At 46.3% G+C, this 15,579-nt stretch overlaps 2 protein-coding genes across 2 annotated transcripts in view; both read right to left on the bottom strand.

Annotated features, from left to right (window-relative positions):
• LOC110091332 (uncharacterized) overlaps window positions 1-15,579 on the bottom strand; it is a 102,548-nt gene that overhangs the window by 35,067 nt on the left and 51,902 nt on the right. The window lies entirely within an intron of this gene.
• LOC144587505 (uncharacterized) lies at window positions 2,002-10,796 on the bottom strand. Its single transcript, XM_078388367.1, is given in 4 exon segments — window positions 2,002-5,148; window positions 6,438-6,564; window positions 8,600-9,199; window positions 10,593-10,796. Coding segments are annotated over 3 exon segments (1,794 nt in total). The 5' UTR covers window positions 9,128-9,199; window positions 10,593-10,796; the 3' UTR covers window positions 2,002-4,009.

The following is a 15,579-nucleotide window of genomic DNA, read 5'->3' as shown; positions in this document are numbered from 1 at the left end:
AGGGTCTGCCGCAGCCAGCTGCAGAATTCCAGAAAGGTGCAGTTACAATCCCAGGGGTTCCCCCTGATTCCCAAAGTGTGAAGGTTGTTGAGACTGCCGAACACTTCCACACTCATGGCCTCCAAGCCGCAGTAGCTCAGATCCACGTAGCTGAGTAAAGGGTTTTTGGCAAAGGCCTGCATATTAATCTCCTTGATCATCGGATTCCCGGAGAGGTTCAGAAACAGCAGCCTCTTCAGCTCAGAGAACGTCTGGGGCGTGATGATGGTCAAGAGGTTGTAACTGAGGTCCAGGTACGTCAGCTTCTCTAAGGCAGGAAAGTGGAACTTCTCGTCCATTTGTATCGCGTTGAAGCTACAGTCCAGATGGACCAGTTCTACAAAATAGCTGATTTCTAACTGCGATAACTCCGTGAGGCGGTTCTGAGGTAAAATCAGCTCCCTGGTAGTCAGGGGAACTCTCCTGGGAAATTGGAGCATCCATCTTCTTGTGCAGTCCACGCTGAGCTGAGAACATTGGCACTGGGGAGGGCAGCCGGACCCCTTTTCTACCCACTGCATTCCCATCAGAAAAATCACCCACAAGGCCGTCCGGTGACCACAGGCGAGCCCAAGGAGAGCCCTCATCCTGCGCCCCCCTGCTTTACTGTAACTGCAGGAGGAAGGGGCTGGGCTGGTTTTAAGTGGTTGTATGTGAGCTTTATGACATCAGCTGCCTGGGCCACAAATCTGGAGAGACAATGTGCATGTTGTGGTCCCCAATCTGGGAAGGAGACCAACGGTTTGGAAGTGTCTGACAACTGATTGTTTTGCAGTTACCGAATGGAAGGTAAAGGCGGCTCTGTATGGTAAAGGCACATCATTGCTTTGGAAAATGGATAGTGGATCCTGAAGCTTCCCATCATGCATCCCATAATATGCTGAAAACAGATGTGGTTGTCCAGAGACCCAGTGAAGACTCTTCAGGGAAGTTGATCTGAGGCCAAATCCTTTCCATCCGAATCCTGCTGCAAGAATGGGGAAGAAAAAGCCACAGGATCTCCCTTCCGCTTGGGGACTTCTAGCCTTCCAGAGTCAGTCAGATGTCTTTGGCGCCTCGAGTTTTAAAATGCCCTCACCACTCACAGCTTGGCTCCTTCTCTTTAACTCTCTCTACTTGGGAGCCCCCCAGATCTGTGGGAGTACAATTCCCATCTCTGAACCACTATCGTCCTTGCTTATACCTTCACTGCCTTTCCTTTCTTGCTCAAATTTCTCCAGTGGCCTGGAAGCCAGAATTAACCCTTTGGGGCACGGGAAACCAGGGTAGAGAAGCCAGCATGTGTTTGTGTGTGTGTGTGTTGTGAAACCAGTTTTGTTTCTTCCTGGACGCCTAGGTTTTGACAATGACCGGGGGTGCGTTTTCACAATTAAAACTAGTGTGCCAGCTGCGACCGTTTCTTGAGAGGTCTCATCCAGCCATGGTGACACATGCCTTAGTAAGACTATGTGGGGCTGCCGACGGAAAGAGTCTGGAAAGGTCAGCGGTTCCAAAAGGCAGCAGCCAGATTGCAGACTGGAGGTGGGCACAGGGATCAAACAACTCCCTTCATTACGGCAGCTCTGCTGGCTACCCATCAGTTTCCGGACACAACTCAAAGTGTTAGCTTTAACCTGCAAAGATTTAAGCTGCCTTTCTATATTCATTGTTTTTAGCTTTAAATATTGCCTTTCAATGATGCAAGCCTCCTTGGGTTTTTTTAAAGTAGAGTGGCATTGCAAAATAAATTAAAAATGTACTTGCTAACTTCTTCCTCTGAAGATGCCGGCCACAGAGACTGGGAAAACATTAGGAAGAACAACCTTCAGAACACGACCCAAGAACCCGAAAAACCCACAACAACCCTTAGACATTTTTTTCCTTAGAGAAATAATGGGAGCACGGAATTGTTTAAATAAAAAATATAATGTCTGTAGAGATTTAGCAACACTATAAAGTATAACTAAAGGAAGACTCAAGATCTTTTTATAATGGAAACGTTTAATTTTTTAAAAAATTCAAAACTGGTACATGCCGATGCTCCCTATACCCAGGGAGGCACAATAAAATACCCTGTAGAAGGTTCATGGTTATTTTTTTAAGAGCGAGATGATCAAGGCTCAGAACCCACACTCCAGGTTGAGAGAGTTACTGACAGTCAAGAGTGTGGAAGTTATTTTCCCTAAGTACCGTATATTTCCGTGTATGAAAGGATACTTTTTCGTTGGAAAAATGGAGGGTTGTTTTATACATGGAAAGAAGCAAAAGTGCGAGCATGCTCGGGTGCCTCTTGCTGCCGCCCAGTTGTTTCTTCCAGAGCTCATGGCTTGCATCCTCCGGTGGCCGAGGGAGCAGCAGCTGAAAGAGGCAGAGACGGAGGTGAAGGAGCATTCACACGCGCTGGGGTGCCTCTCTTGCTGCTCCCTCCGCCCTCCAGCGCGACTGATGGGCTCAGCTCAGTCGCTGCCTTGTCCTCTCCATCCCCTCCAGGGGCGGAGGCAGCAGCGAAGGCAAACAAGCACACACGCACGCTCGGGCGCCTCTTCCTGCCTCATTAGCAAAAAGGAAAGGGAGCAACGGTTCTCCTTCCTTTTTTGTTAAACTCTGCGCCTTTTGTTAAACTCCGTGCCTTAAACTGACTTTGACAGCCGCTTTCCTTACCTTTTGCCAAGGCACAGGGCTTAGCAAAAACGGAGCCCTTTGATCCCTACTTTTTTTAATTTGGGGTTAGAGAAATGGGGGTTCGTCTTATACTGTGGGTCCTCTTGTGAACAGAAAAATATAGTTATTCGTTCCTATTACTCACTAACAGCAGTCGAAAAAATTATTCTACATTACAACACTGGAAAAGGATTTTGTTACATTATCTGGTTCACTGCTCCTTTTTTTCTAATTTTCTGTAAGTTTGGGGAGGAAAAGACTCCTTATTGATAAGGTAAGAAATAATGTTTCTTTTTTACAAAACAACTATTTAAAGGATTTCAAAATGCCTGTCAGATATAACTTCTGATATAACTTTTGAAAAGCACCTGAAGGGGCACCCATTACAAGAATGTACAACTTCCATTCAATAATACTTTTGAAAGGTAACGATCTATACTGTGCTTACCTAGAACAGTATTTAGTTGCAGAGAACTATCTTGCCTATAGCTAGTTACTTCCAACTCTTGATTCTAAGGAGCCTTTCCATCTCTCCATTTGCAAATAGCGTCACTTCTTCCACCACTGTTCAATCCAATTATCCCTTTTTTTAAAAAAAATAATCTCAACTTTATTTTCCTAACTGCAACGACCTTGCAGTTTTCACTGGCAGGTTCCCTAAGGAATATCCATTGGGATTTCCTCTGAAATTTAGAGCTAAATATAACTGGGAGTCCCAGCCCTAGAACACCCAAGAAATGAATGGGGTTTACTTAAGCGTTGAACTCACCACTGGGCAATTGATTCAATGGACTCACTCTAAGTCAGTGGTTCCCAACTTTGGGTCCCCAGATGTTCTTGGACTACAACTCCCAGAAGCCTTCACCACTAGGTGTGCTGACCAGGATTTCAGGGAGTTATCCTCCAAGAACTTCTGGGGACTGAGTTTTTGAACCACAGCTCTAGAGGGACCAACCACTGGGCCTTTCCACCTGTAGGATATTCAAAATACAGTAGGACCCTGCTATCCGTGAAATCAGTATCCAGTGGTTAATTTATCTGCTGTTCTCAAAATCCTAAATACCGGTACCTCCACCGAACACCTCTTTCTATGCATATCCAGGGTGTATCTAACAGAAGTGGCAACTAGAGGAAGGCAGACGATGAAATGTATAATGTTTAATATTTCAGCTTGGAACCAATCCGCTGTGAATACCACACCCTACTGTAGTACCATCCCATAATACTCAGATAAAGACAGACTATGCGAAAAAACATTTTTCTGATGCTCAAGGCATCTGTATGGCTCTTCTCTTACAGCGATTCCCGGGCGAGTATTCAGGTGAAGTCACTAATTGCAACATTTCCAACATGGAGGGCTTTCATATGAGCATGATGAATATTTCTTCAAGTATTTCACCACATTGAAGCTTTTCCCACACTGAAAGCATTTCTATGGCCTCTCCCCAGTATGAATTATCCGGTGAGCTTTCAACTGGTAGCTCCGCCCGAAGCTTTTCCCACACTCAGAGCATTTGTACGGTTTCTCTCCGGTATGAATCCTCCAGTGCTCCACCAAACTTCCTTGCTGACTGAAGCATTTCCCACACTGAGAGCATTCGTATGGTTTCTCTCCAGTATGACTCCTCCAGTGCTTCATCAGGTTTCCTTGATCATTGAAGCATTTTCCACACTGAGAGCATTCGTACGGTTTCTCTCCAGTATGAATCCTCCAGTGCCTCATCAGGTTTCCTTGATCATTGAAGGATTTCCCACACTGAGAGCATTTGTACGGTTTCTCTCCAGTATGAATCCGTTGATGTTTATTCAAGTTTTTTCCCTGATGGAAACACTTCCCACACTGAGAGCATTCATATGGTTTCTCTCCAGTATGAGATTTCTGGTGGATCATCAAATTTCTTCTCTGAGGAAAGCTTTTTCCAAAATGAGAACATTCAAACATCCTTCCCTCACTTTGAATTCCATGACTCTCCTCACTCGCAGAAACATTAGAGTCCTCTTCTGGACGATCACACCGATACGTGACCAAATGATCTCCTTCCACATTTTCCAAATATTCCGGGTTAATTTCTCCAGTTACCATTATTTGTTGTTTATCTGAGTAAACATTTTCCTGGAATGTTTCTTCTGATGTGACACATTCATTGTGGTTCTTTCTGGTACGGATCCTGTAAGGTTCTGATTTGCAAGGATACCTTCGCCCGCGCTTGTTGGTTGTGGGTGTTTCCTCCCTCATAGACATTTCGGAAGGCTGGCATACTGTAGCTGGAAGATGGTCCCTGAACTCATTAGGTTCCTTATCTCTCTCTGGTGACTGACCGGCTTTCAATCCAAATTCTTCCTCACCTATCTCAGTTCCCTTCAGCTGATTCACTTCGCTTGCTGGGGCAGCGGTTCTGGGGACATCCATCCGCTCATTTCTTTCCCACTGAGGATTCTCCATCTTGACCTGCCTTCCCATCATGTCATCTGCAAAGAAAGAATAATTTTGCTCATGTGACTGTGCAGCTTGCCCAAGGACACCTAGGCTGGATTTTTTGGGAAGCAGGGGAGGGAATCGAACTCCCAGCCTCTGGCTCTGCAGCCAGACACCTAAACCACTGAGATTCCCACCCAGATAAGGAACTAATGTCTGCCTAATTATGAATAAACATTTTAATTCTCTAAATGAAGGAACCTCTAGGAAAAACAACAAAGAATGAAGAAAAAAAGATGTTTTGCATCCAATGATGGTTCTCCAACAGCATAACTGGCAGAAAACAGCTAACATTTCACAAATCCTCTTTGGGAAGGGAAATTCCAGTCTCTTTTGGTTAATAGAGGAGGCGGTCCATTCTCCCCCTAATTTGTATTAGTAAAAATCTTATTAATCAGGTCCACCAGTGTATTAAGCAATCTCTGTAAATTCTGGGAGGTGAATTTATCCTCTCACGGAAAGGATAAAATGTCAGTGTAGGCATTGCCTGTTGTGTGCTGATTCAGGTTGGCACACAGTGAACACCTCTGCTGACTTTTTCACTTCCAGCAATGTACCGCTGAGATTTACAACCACGAAATCTGGTTCCCGTCCTTCTCTGCTACCTGTTTCCTTACTTAACAACAACAATAACAAAGAGACCGAAAATGGTCTATTTCTGACACCGTTCATCGTCCTGGCAGGGGTAGCTGACAAAGCTGACGGGCTGAGGGATGAAAAGAGCCAGGATCCTGCCTTCAAGGGAAAGATGTCTGAGGCAAAGCCAGAAGATAATGACTAATATTCATCATCCCAGTCATACCGTGACAATATTGTTGCTTTTCCATGAAATTTCCACCGGAGAGCTATATTTTAAGCAAAAAAGTGAGGAACGGAATATAACTCATGGATGTATTGTTTCTTTTCAGGTACAGGACGACTCCCATATCCAGAGGGGGGCCCCCCACCAACGGAGACTGAAAAACAGGGATTATAATGAACACTATCATAACAGTGATTGCTATACCTAGCATAGTTTCTGGCACCCAGTAGTGCTAAGTTCTGGGAACGTAAAAGGTAAAAATAGGGAATTTTTCTTTTAATTCTTTTAATATTTTCAGACTGTGGATAAGTGAATCTGTGGATACTGACTCCATGGATAAAGGGTCCTACTGGATATGGACTCAGAATTTGAACAGATTTTCTCTTCTTTTGACTTATCTGCTCCCCCCCCCCCCAGTTCTACAAATGGCAAATCAAACATGCAGATGTGTATGAGACCAGAGAAAAAAAATCTCCTTACCCAAAGAGTCAACGGTTTCGCCCTCCTCCTGAAGAACTTGCCAGAAGACGGTCTGACTGCTTGGCTGGGTCAGATCCTGGTGGCTCTTGAGCAAAGATGGGCACGTTTCCTTGGCGACCATCAGCCCCTGTACAGATGGGGGAAAAACGGGAGCAATTTCCTTTCAGGTAAGACTTTGTCACAGGAATAGAAGAAGGTGGCTAAGGCAACACACAGCGGAAAATGATATAACTGACAGCAGGAAGTCCACTGAAAAGCATCCATGGAACAAATTTTTGAAAAAGATGAGTCTTCTCATGATTTTGAAGTACCCTAAGCATGAGGATGGCAAATCGTCCTTGCATCCCTTCAGTTTGAGCCTCCAGATGCGAGCCTGTTTAGAGAAGGAAAGGTAATGATACCCTGGAGACCTTCTCCCTACTATCTCAAGATGGCTCCAACCCATGGTGATGGATCTACAAGAAGACCGTGGTATCCATGGGGGATCAGTTCTAAGCCCCTCCCTCCGTAGATGTTGGAAAATCATGGAAAATACCATATGTTTTACAAATGGTACCATGGTTTCTGGCTCTCACTAGTGGCCAGTTCTGGTAAATAAACCATGGAAATACATATAAACGCATACAGTGGTGCCTAGCTTAATGGTGATAATCCGTTCCAGGAAAATCACTGTTAAGCAAAAACATCGTAAAGCGAAAATAAAAAGCCCATTGAAATGCATCGAACCAGCTCAGTGCTTTCCAATGGGCTAAAAACTCACCATCCAGCAAAGATCCTCCATACAGCGGCCATTTTCGGTGCCTGTATAGCAAGGAATCTGTCCCTAAACACAGCAGGGAGTCATTTTAATTACCCGACGGCCATTTTGAAGCTGCCGATCAGCTGTTAAAAAATAGTTTTGAGAAGAATCGGTTCCCGAAGCAGGGAACGGAGCATCGCAAAGCAAAAAAAAAAAACAAAAACCCCTATTTAGACCATTGTTTTGCGATCACAAAAACGTCGTCATGAAGCGGATTTATCGTAATGCGGGGTACAACTGTATTTGTTTTTAAAATTTATTTACTATTTTCAGTCAGCCAATAAGCAGAACAGCGGATACTGATACCAACAGTCAATCGGGTCCTCCTGTACATCTAAAACTCAGATGGGCAACTGGTGGCCCATAAGCCACATGTGCTCTCTGTTGGATCTGATCTAAGGTGTCTGAGCTTGAGATGTCTAACCTGGCCATGGCAACACGCCTTAAATTCCTTCGATTTGGATTACTGCAATGTGCTCTAAGTGGAACTGTTTTTGGAAAATGTCTGGAACCTTCAGAAGCTCCAAAAGGCTGCAGCCAAATGGTTAACTGGAGCTGGTGGCTAAAGGGACCGCATAACTCCCCTGTTATAGTAACTCCTCTGGGTACCGGGCCGTTTCCCGAAGTGACTTGAGTCCAAGCTAACTCACACTGTATTTCCTTATATGAACCTGTGTGGGTTTTAGGATCATCAGGGGAGGCCTTTGGCTCGGTCCCACCACCTTCATGGGCGCATCTGATGAGGACACAAGACAGGGCCTTCTCTGTGGCTGTTCCCAGACGAGGCCACACTGGCCCCCTCTTTGCTATCCTTCAGCAAGCAGGCCAAGACCTGTAATATTTTTTTGGGGGGGGTGGGGGCTAGTGTGTTTTTCGAACTGTTTCAAACTTGCATGTCTCTACCAGTATTAATATTACGCTTGTTTAACTATTTTTAAGACTCTAATCATTTGTTATTTTGTAGCTTTTCACAGAATCTGTGAATAATGGAGTGGGAAGGGGCCTCTAAGGGCATCCAAATCAAAGCAGATCTGACAGAGCGTTGCCCAATTATCTCTTGAAAATTGCCTCCAGTGTTTGTTTTTATAAGGCTTGGGTCCTTTTGAAGAGAAACGTGAGGTATCCATATTTTAAAATAAAAATATAAATAAAACCCATATGTACTAAAATGGCAATCCGCGCCCAAATAAAAATAGAGAAAAGAAAGTTGTGCATGTAGCAATTAGACCGAGCTAAACTTCTGAAACATTGTCTTATTTGAAATGGCACTTAACAGATAAGATTAAACTGGCCTAGAAGTGTTATAAATTTTGTTACCCTAATCGATGTTCTATGCCCTCTTAAGCAATACACAGTATCTCACCTGCAACTTTGCTCTTCTCATGAGGAAGTCCTCCGCCAGGGCCACGGCCTGGGAACACGTGTCGGGCCCTCCTGCCCGGATCCAGCCCTGGAGGTCCGGGGGAAGGCTGGCCAGGAACTGCTCCAGGATCAGCAGCTCCAGGATCTGCTCCTTGCTGCGTCTCTCCGGCCTCAGCCACCGGTGGCAAAGCTCCTGGACTTGGCTGTGAAGCCTCCGGGGGTCTTCCACCTCCTGGCAGGAGAAGTCCCTGAAGTGCTGGCGCTGCTTCTCCATCCTTAGGGACTCCTTTCGCAAGATGGCAGCCTTCACTTTCCCATAATCCTCCCTGTCTCTGGCTTCCAGGCTCTGAAAGGCCTCTTCTGCTTCCCCATTCAGTGCTGGCAGGAGCCGGGTCACCCACTCCCCTTTGGGCCACTGGCAGGCGTTGGCCACTTCCTCGAAGGAGGCCAGGAAGGCCTTAGCATCATCCCACGGGGCAGCCTCGGAGATCACGGGCTTTTCCCCTCTTCTAGAACTGGGCTCCAGCATCTTCAGCTCGGACTCCGCATGTAGCTTTTCCTCCTATCCTTTTTTGGCTTCTTCACTGCTTTTCTCTACCACCTAGAATAAGAATATTTGCAAGTGAGATCTCCTGTTGCAAAATATCTTAGAGAATAACTGAAACGTCATAGCCTTTGGAAAAGAATACAGCGGTGCCTCGCATAGCGATTGCTCGGCATAGTGAAGAAATCGCTTTGTGATGCTGTTTTTGAGATCGCAAAAGCGATCGCTTTGCAATGGCCTCTATGGGGAAAATTCGCTTTGCAATGATCGCAGCGAAGCGATCATCGTAAAGCTCCCATTTTCGCACAGCTGATCGGTGGGGCTTTGCGATGATTGCTTCCCGCGATGATCCCAAAGCACCCATTTTCGCACAGCTGATCGGTGGTTCCAAGATGGCCACCAGGTAAACAAAATGACCGGCCGCTGTGTTGCCTCGCTTTAGAGGCACCGAAAATGGCCACCGCAATGGAGGATTTTCGCTTAAGGTTAGTTTTGGAGCCCATAGGAACACATTGAAATGCGTTTCTGTGGGCTTTTTAAAATCGCTTAGCGAAGATTCTTGCTGCACGGATTAACGTCGCTAAGCGAGGCACCACTGTATTTCTAAAAAACCAGAAAAACATTCTACCCCATTTTCTACTTTAAAGGTATGACACAGAGTAACAACCAGTGAAAACGTGTATGATCCAATGGGTAAGTAGTAATTATAATACTAGTCTCAGACCTGGAGATCTCGAATAAATTAACGGAGAAAATGGGAGTAAATTATTGAGAAGTTGAGTTATGAAGTTGAATCTTCACAGATATAGTAAACTGTGGAACAAACAAATATGTCTGGTTTAAGGAAAACTTATCAAGTAGTGTAGAGATACGGTGCTGAACACCAGTGAATTTGAATATGTTGCATAAAGGATATACAAATGTCTTCCAATACTTGCCTTGTTGTACATGGTTAATAATAACCAAAGGAAGAGAGAAGGAAAGAAATTAATTATCATAACGATGTCTGTGGCAAAATTAAGATTTGCAAATACAGTAATTTGAAAAGTCATAACCAAGTTAATGTTGAAGAATGGTACAAAGAATGGTACAAAGAAATGATAAATTGACTTGTGACATGAAAATCAAAACAGGAATATCAAAAAGTAATAATTTTAAAGAAAAATGGAATACATTATAATACAGTATAAGTGTTTCAGGAAGGAAAGGGGCATAGACCAGAAGAATCCGTGTGTTTCTGGAAAGAAAGGGGCAATGTGGAATGAAAAAAATAAAGAATATGAATCTGGTCCCAAGGGGGAAGGTGGCACAGGGTTGAGAAATGAGAGTATGGTTAATTTTGTTTAACTTTAAGTTGATTTAATGTAGTGCACTGTAAGTTTGTGGTTTTATTACTTTCTTATTTATTAATTATTTTATTTTAAAAAGAACTGCATAGCTGGTAGGGTACCTGTAGATCGTGAAGTCCAGCCCCTCTCGAGGAAGCCCAGTGGGGGAAATAACCTCTGGCTTCACACACCCTGAGGCCTAAACCACTGAGCGACCAAGATTGATTCTGGGTCCCATGGCAGAGCTCCCTGGTTGAGAGAAGCCAGAAGTTGGGAGTTCGATTCCTCCCTCTGCCTCCTTCGGGAACTGCCAGCCTGCGGGGTCTCGGGCAAACTGCGCCTTCCCAAGAGGGACCCCCCAAAAAAGAAGGGAAGGATCCACCACTTCTAAGTCTTCTCTCTCTCTGGAAACCCTCAAAATGGCTTCCACAAATCAGAATGAATAGGGACCGTGTGGAAGAGGGCGAGTCCCCGTGGCATGCCTGGCCAGCTTGTTGTCCCCCTTACTCTCTCGGAGGCTGCTTGGGGCACCCCCTCAGCCAGTGGGGTGACCTCCGCAGTCCTGGTAAAGCCCCACATCTCTGCGATCCCCTGCGGTTTTACTCGCAAGCAAGTCTGCCTCCCAACTCCCGGAAAAGAAATGCCTGCCCGAGTTTCCCTCCCGGGGGGGGGGGGCAAAAAAGGGGGCGAAAACGCCTCTCCAGCCCCCACTGGCGCCTCTCTTGGCCCTTCGGAGCCTCCCTGTGTCGTCGGAAAAAGGGAAAAAACGCAGGACTGGCGGGAAGGCTTCCAGGCACCCCCGCCTACTTCAGCCAGCAAGAGAGCTCGAAGGACGGTCCCCACATCCTACCAGAGATGACGAGGAGGCTTGTGTGACTCGGCCGGCTTGCTTGCTCGCGTGTTGTCTCTTCCTCTTTCTCTATCTCGGCTCCTTAGCTACCTCGAGGCTCCGAGCCTAACCGGGAAGGTGGCCCCTTTCTGGACTTTGGAGATGGGGAGGCGGTGGCTCTTTCCTGCGGATTTTCTCTCGCTTTCCTCCTCCTCCTCCTCCTCCTCTTCCTCGGGGCAGAAAAGCCTGCCCCCTCTTGGGCGACGCCATCGTTACAATTTCCCGCCCTTCTTCCCCGTTTAGCCAAACAGGTGCAAGACACACACAAACACACACATACCAAACTAAAGCGTTTGTGACTTAATGAAAGGATATAATTTTCTGAACTTGGTGCTTAGGCTGAAGAAAATAAATGATCACTGAAAGCTAACTGCATGTTTGCTTGATATTTTTGCTTGTTATGTTTTTTACAGAGGTCTAATAAAGGTATCACTTCATCCTGCATCGATAGAAAACCATGTTTACCCCCCTTCTCAGTTGGTGTCCATTCAGTAGATTTAGTTTGCTGTTGATCTGTTTGCAACTGTAAGTAATGAAAGGTTTCTATTCTTTCTCCTACAAATGGACCAGAGTGAGACCTTGAGGGCCAGTTCATAGGAAAGGGTTGGACCCGCAGAACTAAGCAGGGAAAGAAACCATCTCCTTCGGCCAATCTTTTGACTGAAACTTTGTGCCCTGAAGAGTTTTTTGACTTATGGCAATTTGCAAGGATAATCTTTTTGTTTTCACACTTTGCCTATACTTGCATTTTCCGCTCCTTTTGAAAATACAGATACATTGGGAAAGCTGGCATCTTTATATGGCAGGTGAGCTGGGGCCCCATCTTCCTAGACTGTCATCATCAGGTAGTTTCCCAGGACCAGATGTACTTGGATGAATAACTTTTATGAATGGAAGACAAAAGGAAGGGTTCAACGTACAGTTGAGTTGGGGATGTTTCAAAAACAAGGGAAGTCAGGATGGTAATGGGACTGATTGATATCCTCCAATATCTGAAGGACTCCCGTATCAAAGATGGTCCCGGTATATCCAGAATTGCTGGATAGCTCGAGTTTAGGTCTCTGGCTATGGAATCTGAGGTTGGGAGTTCGATTTTCCCACTGGGCCTCCTTGACAGGGGCTGGACTTGATGACCGTGAGGGTCCCTTCCCGCTCTCCAGTTTGAATAGAATTATCTTCTGCTGCTCTTGATGGTAGGTCTGAAAACGGCTGAGGGTGAGTGGGATCCGAAGAAGAAGAAGCAAGCAGATCGTGTCCGACAGAATTAAACAATACAGCTGCCCCCGTCTCTGGTGACAGAACATAAAAGGAGAAACAGGACGCAGTGCAAGCCAAGCCCTTTTGTCGGCAAATCGGGCTTCCTCTTTTGAAGCTTTGCCCGTCCTTGGTCAACACCCCAGTGTGGCCATTGCACAGGAGTTGGGACTGTAGACCATGTGGATGTCAAACGGTCACAACTGTAATCGTCATTCACACCCATCCCAGCCCGAACACACATACAGAGAAGTAAAGAGCCAGCACCATGTGTTTTTTTTATTCTAGATTTTTTTAAAAAAAATCTCTTGAAATCTTTAATGCTTGGGAAAGGAGAAATCAGCTATCCAACAGCAAAAGGCCCATTGAGCAGATGAGAGTGATAAAATGTACATAGGTATTTCTGTATATTTTATTTTGTATTTTCTGCCAGCAGATAAGTGAATCAGCAGATACTGATCCCGTGGATGGGGAGGTCCTACTGTACTATATTCTGTTTTGGCCACTCAAATGTCCAAATAAATCGTCGCTCTGTTAGGACCTTCTTCCGTCAATGTTCATTCCTCTCTGAGTGGTCTTTTTAAACCTGCACTCAGGCACGGAGGTTGCTCTTCATACAGTAAGTTCACTGGAACTCTTTTTATTGTGTAACATTGAAACATCATCACTCTTTTCTATTTATTGAGGTTTAAAGGAGGAAAGAGTGACAGTTAAAATGATTTCATCCAAAACAGATTTGCTCATAAATAGAAACCATGACAAAGCTAAATAGGTTTTTCCAATGCTTATTCATAATCAGATATTTGCACTCTGGCTGCAGAATTTAATTAACTGGCAGGCTGCAGTTCCGGATGGAGGGTGCAAGAGGCGCTGTCCTGGGGGAGAGCGGACGAGCGAGGTGCGCTGCCGTCCCTTTTCTCCGAGCGCCCAACCCACCGCCGAGCGATGCCTGAGAGCAGAGCTCGCTACTGGCCCATCCTCGAAGAGTGCCTCCAAGCCGCCAACAGCAGCTGCCGCCGCCTCTTCCAGGGAAGCAGCTCTCTGGCTCTCTCGGCACCCGCAGCACCAGCCCGGCCAGCGGCCACCTCAGCACCCGGTGTGCTTCCTCTTCCCTCCTCTTCATCCTGCTTCAGCTACCTTGACTCTGGAGGCTGCCTGGGCTCACCTTGCAAAGTTTGCTCCTCTCTCATGGTGGGGGTAGTTGCTCCTGCGGAGTGCGCCTTTTTTTGAGTGGGGCCCTCAGAAAAAGGTTGCCGGACCCCCATGTGTGTATTTTGTGTGCGTGCATGAACGCACGCACCTGTGAGGCCCTCGCCTGTTCTGTTTAATTTCACGGGTGGGGGCTTTTCTCCTTTGGCAAGAATTCTGTGAGGGTTTCTTAAAAAAAATTATGTCCTGCCCTCCTCCCCACCACGCTAGGTGGTCACTGGCTCTCCCTCTCGTCTCTGCTTCTTCGCCCTGGTGGTGGTGGTGGTAGCGAAGGAGGAGCCAGAGGGGGTCGTGGCCTCCTCCTCCTCCTCCGAGCTCCAGATGGGCTAAAGAAACTCCTGGGCAGCTTCCTCGGGTTCTTCCCCCGCTTGGCAGAAAATCTGATGTGGCCCAGACTCACACAGACTCTGCCTCCAGCAGATCCCAGGTAAATTGAGTTTGAGACCCCTGCCACAGGATCTCCCTTCCGCTTGGGGACTTCGAGCCTTCCAGAGTCAGTCAGATGTCTTTGGTGATTTGAGTTTTGAAATGCCCTCCCCACTCAGAGCTTGGCTCCCTCTCTTTAGCTCTCTCCAATTGGGTGCCCCCCAGGTCTGTGGGAGTACAATTCCCATCTCTGAACCACTATCCTCCTTGCTTATACCTTCACTGCCTTTCCTTTCTTGCTCAAATTTCTCCATGAGACTGGAAGCCAGAATTAACCCTTTGGGGCACAGGAAACCAGGGTAGAGAAGCCTGTGTGTGTGTGTCTGTGTGTTTGTGTGCGTGCGAAACCACTTGTGTTTGTTCCTGGAGGCCTGGGTTTTGACAGTGGCCAGGGGTGCATTTTCACAATTAAAACTGTTGTGCCAGCTTCGACCGTTCCTTGAGAGGTCTCATCCAGCCATGATGACACAAGCCTTAGTAACACACACTCTATGTGGGGCTGCCGACGGAGTCTGGAAAGGTCGGCGGGTGCAAAAGGCAGCAGCCAGATTGCAGACTGGAGGTGGGCACCGGGATCAAACAACTCCCCTCATTACGGCAGCTCCGCTGGCTGCCCATCAGTTTCAAATCAAAGTGTTGGCTTTAACCTATAAAGATCTAAGCTGCCTTTCTATACTCATTGTGTTTAGCTTTAAATATTGCCTTTCAAGGATGCAAGCCCCCTTGGGTTTTTTTTTTAAGTAGAACGGCAGGGTTAAGTAATTTAAATCAAACAAAATAAAGTAAAAATAAACTTGCTAACTTCTTCCTCTCACTAGAAATACACTTCACCACTGCTTTGGGACCAGTGAACACTCCCTCCCTCCCTTTGCGCTGTTGTTAATCCGTGATATTTTATGTGCCCTGAAAAGATTAACAAACAAACCACACAGTTGCTGAGATTTTATTGGCACAGTTGTGAGGAAGGCCCCAGAGATAGTGCGCCGTCCCCTCTTAGTGAGAGACCCAAAGGGGTTAAAACTGAAGTCTGTCTGTTAGAAGAGGGGGTGAAGGAAGAGGAGGAGAAATGGGTGGAGGTTTCGGAGGAGAATGTAGAGGAAGGCACTTTTACGCGGGAATTCAGAGTAGTGACAGGGAAGGAGAGAGAGAAGAAGGAGGCAGCGGTCACGCGTGAAGTGAAGTCTCTAATTGATGATTTCCTGAATCTGGCCGTGGGCAGACTGCTGCCTGAACCGAACCTGAAGCCTGAAGGGTTCGTAATAAAAGAGACTTTAGAATGGACCGTGGTGGTGTTCCCACGCGGTTATGGTCGTTGGAGGAGGGTGGTGCGT

This window comes from Pogona vitticeps, chromosome 2 (genome assembly GCF_051106095.1).
Source record: "Pogona vitticeps strain Pit_001003342236 chromosome 2, PviZW2.1, whole genome shotgun sequence".
In the NCBI taxonomy this organism is placed as follows: Eukaryota; Metazoa; Chordata; class Lepidosauria; order Squamata; family Agamidae; genus Pogona; species Pogona vitticeps.
The sequence above is the reverse complement of the archived record's forward strand: the minus strand, read 5'-3'. Positions and strand labels throughout refer to the sequence as shown.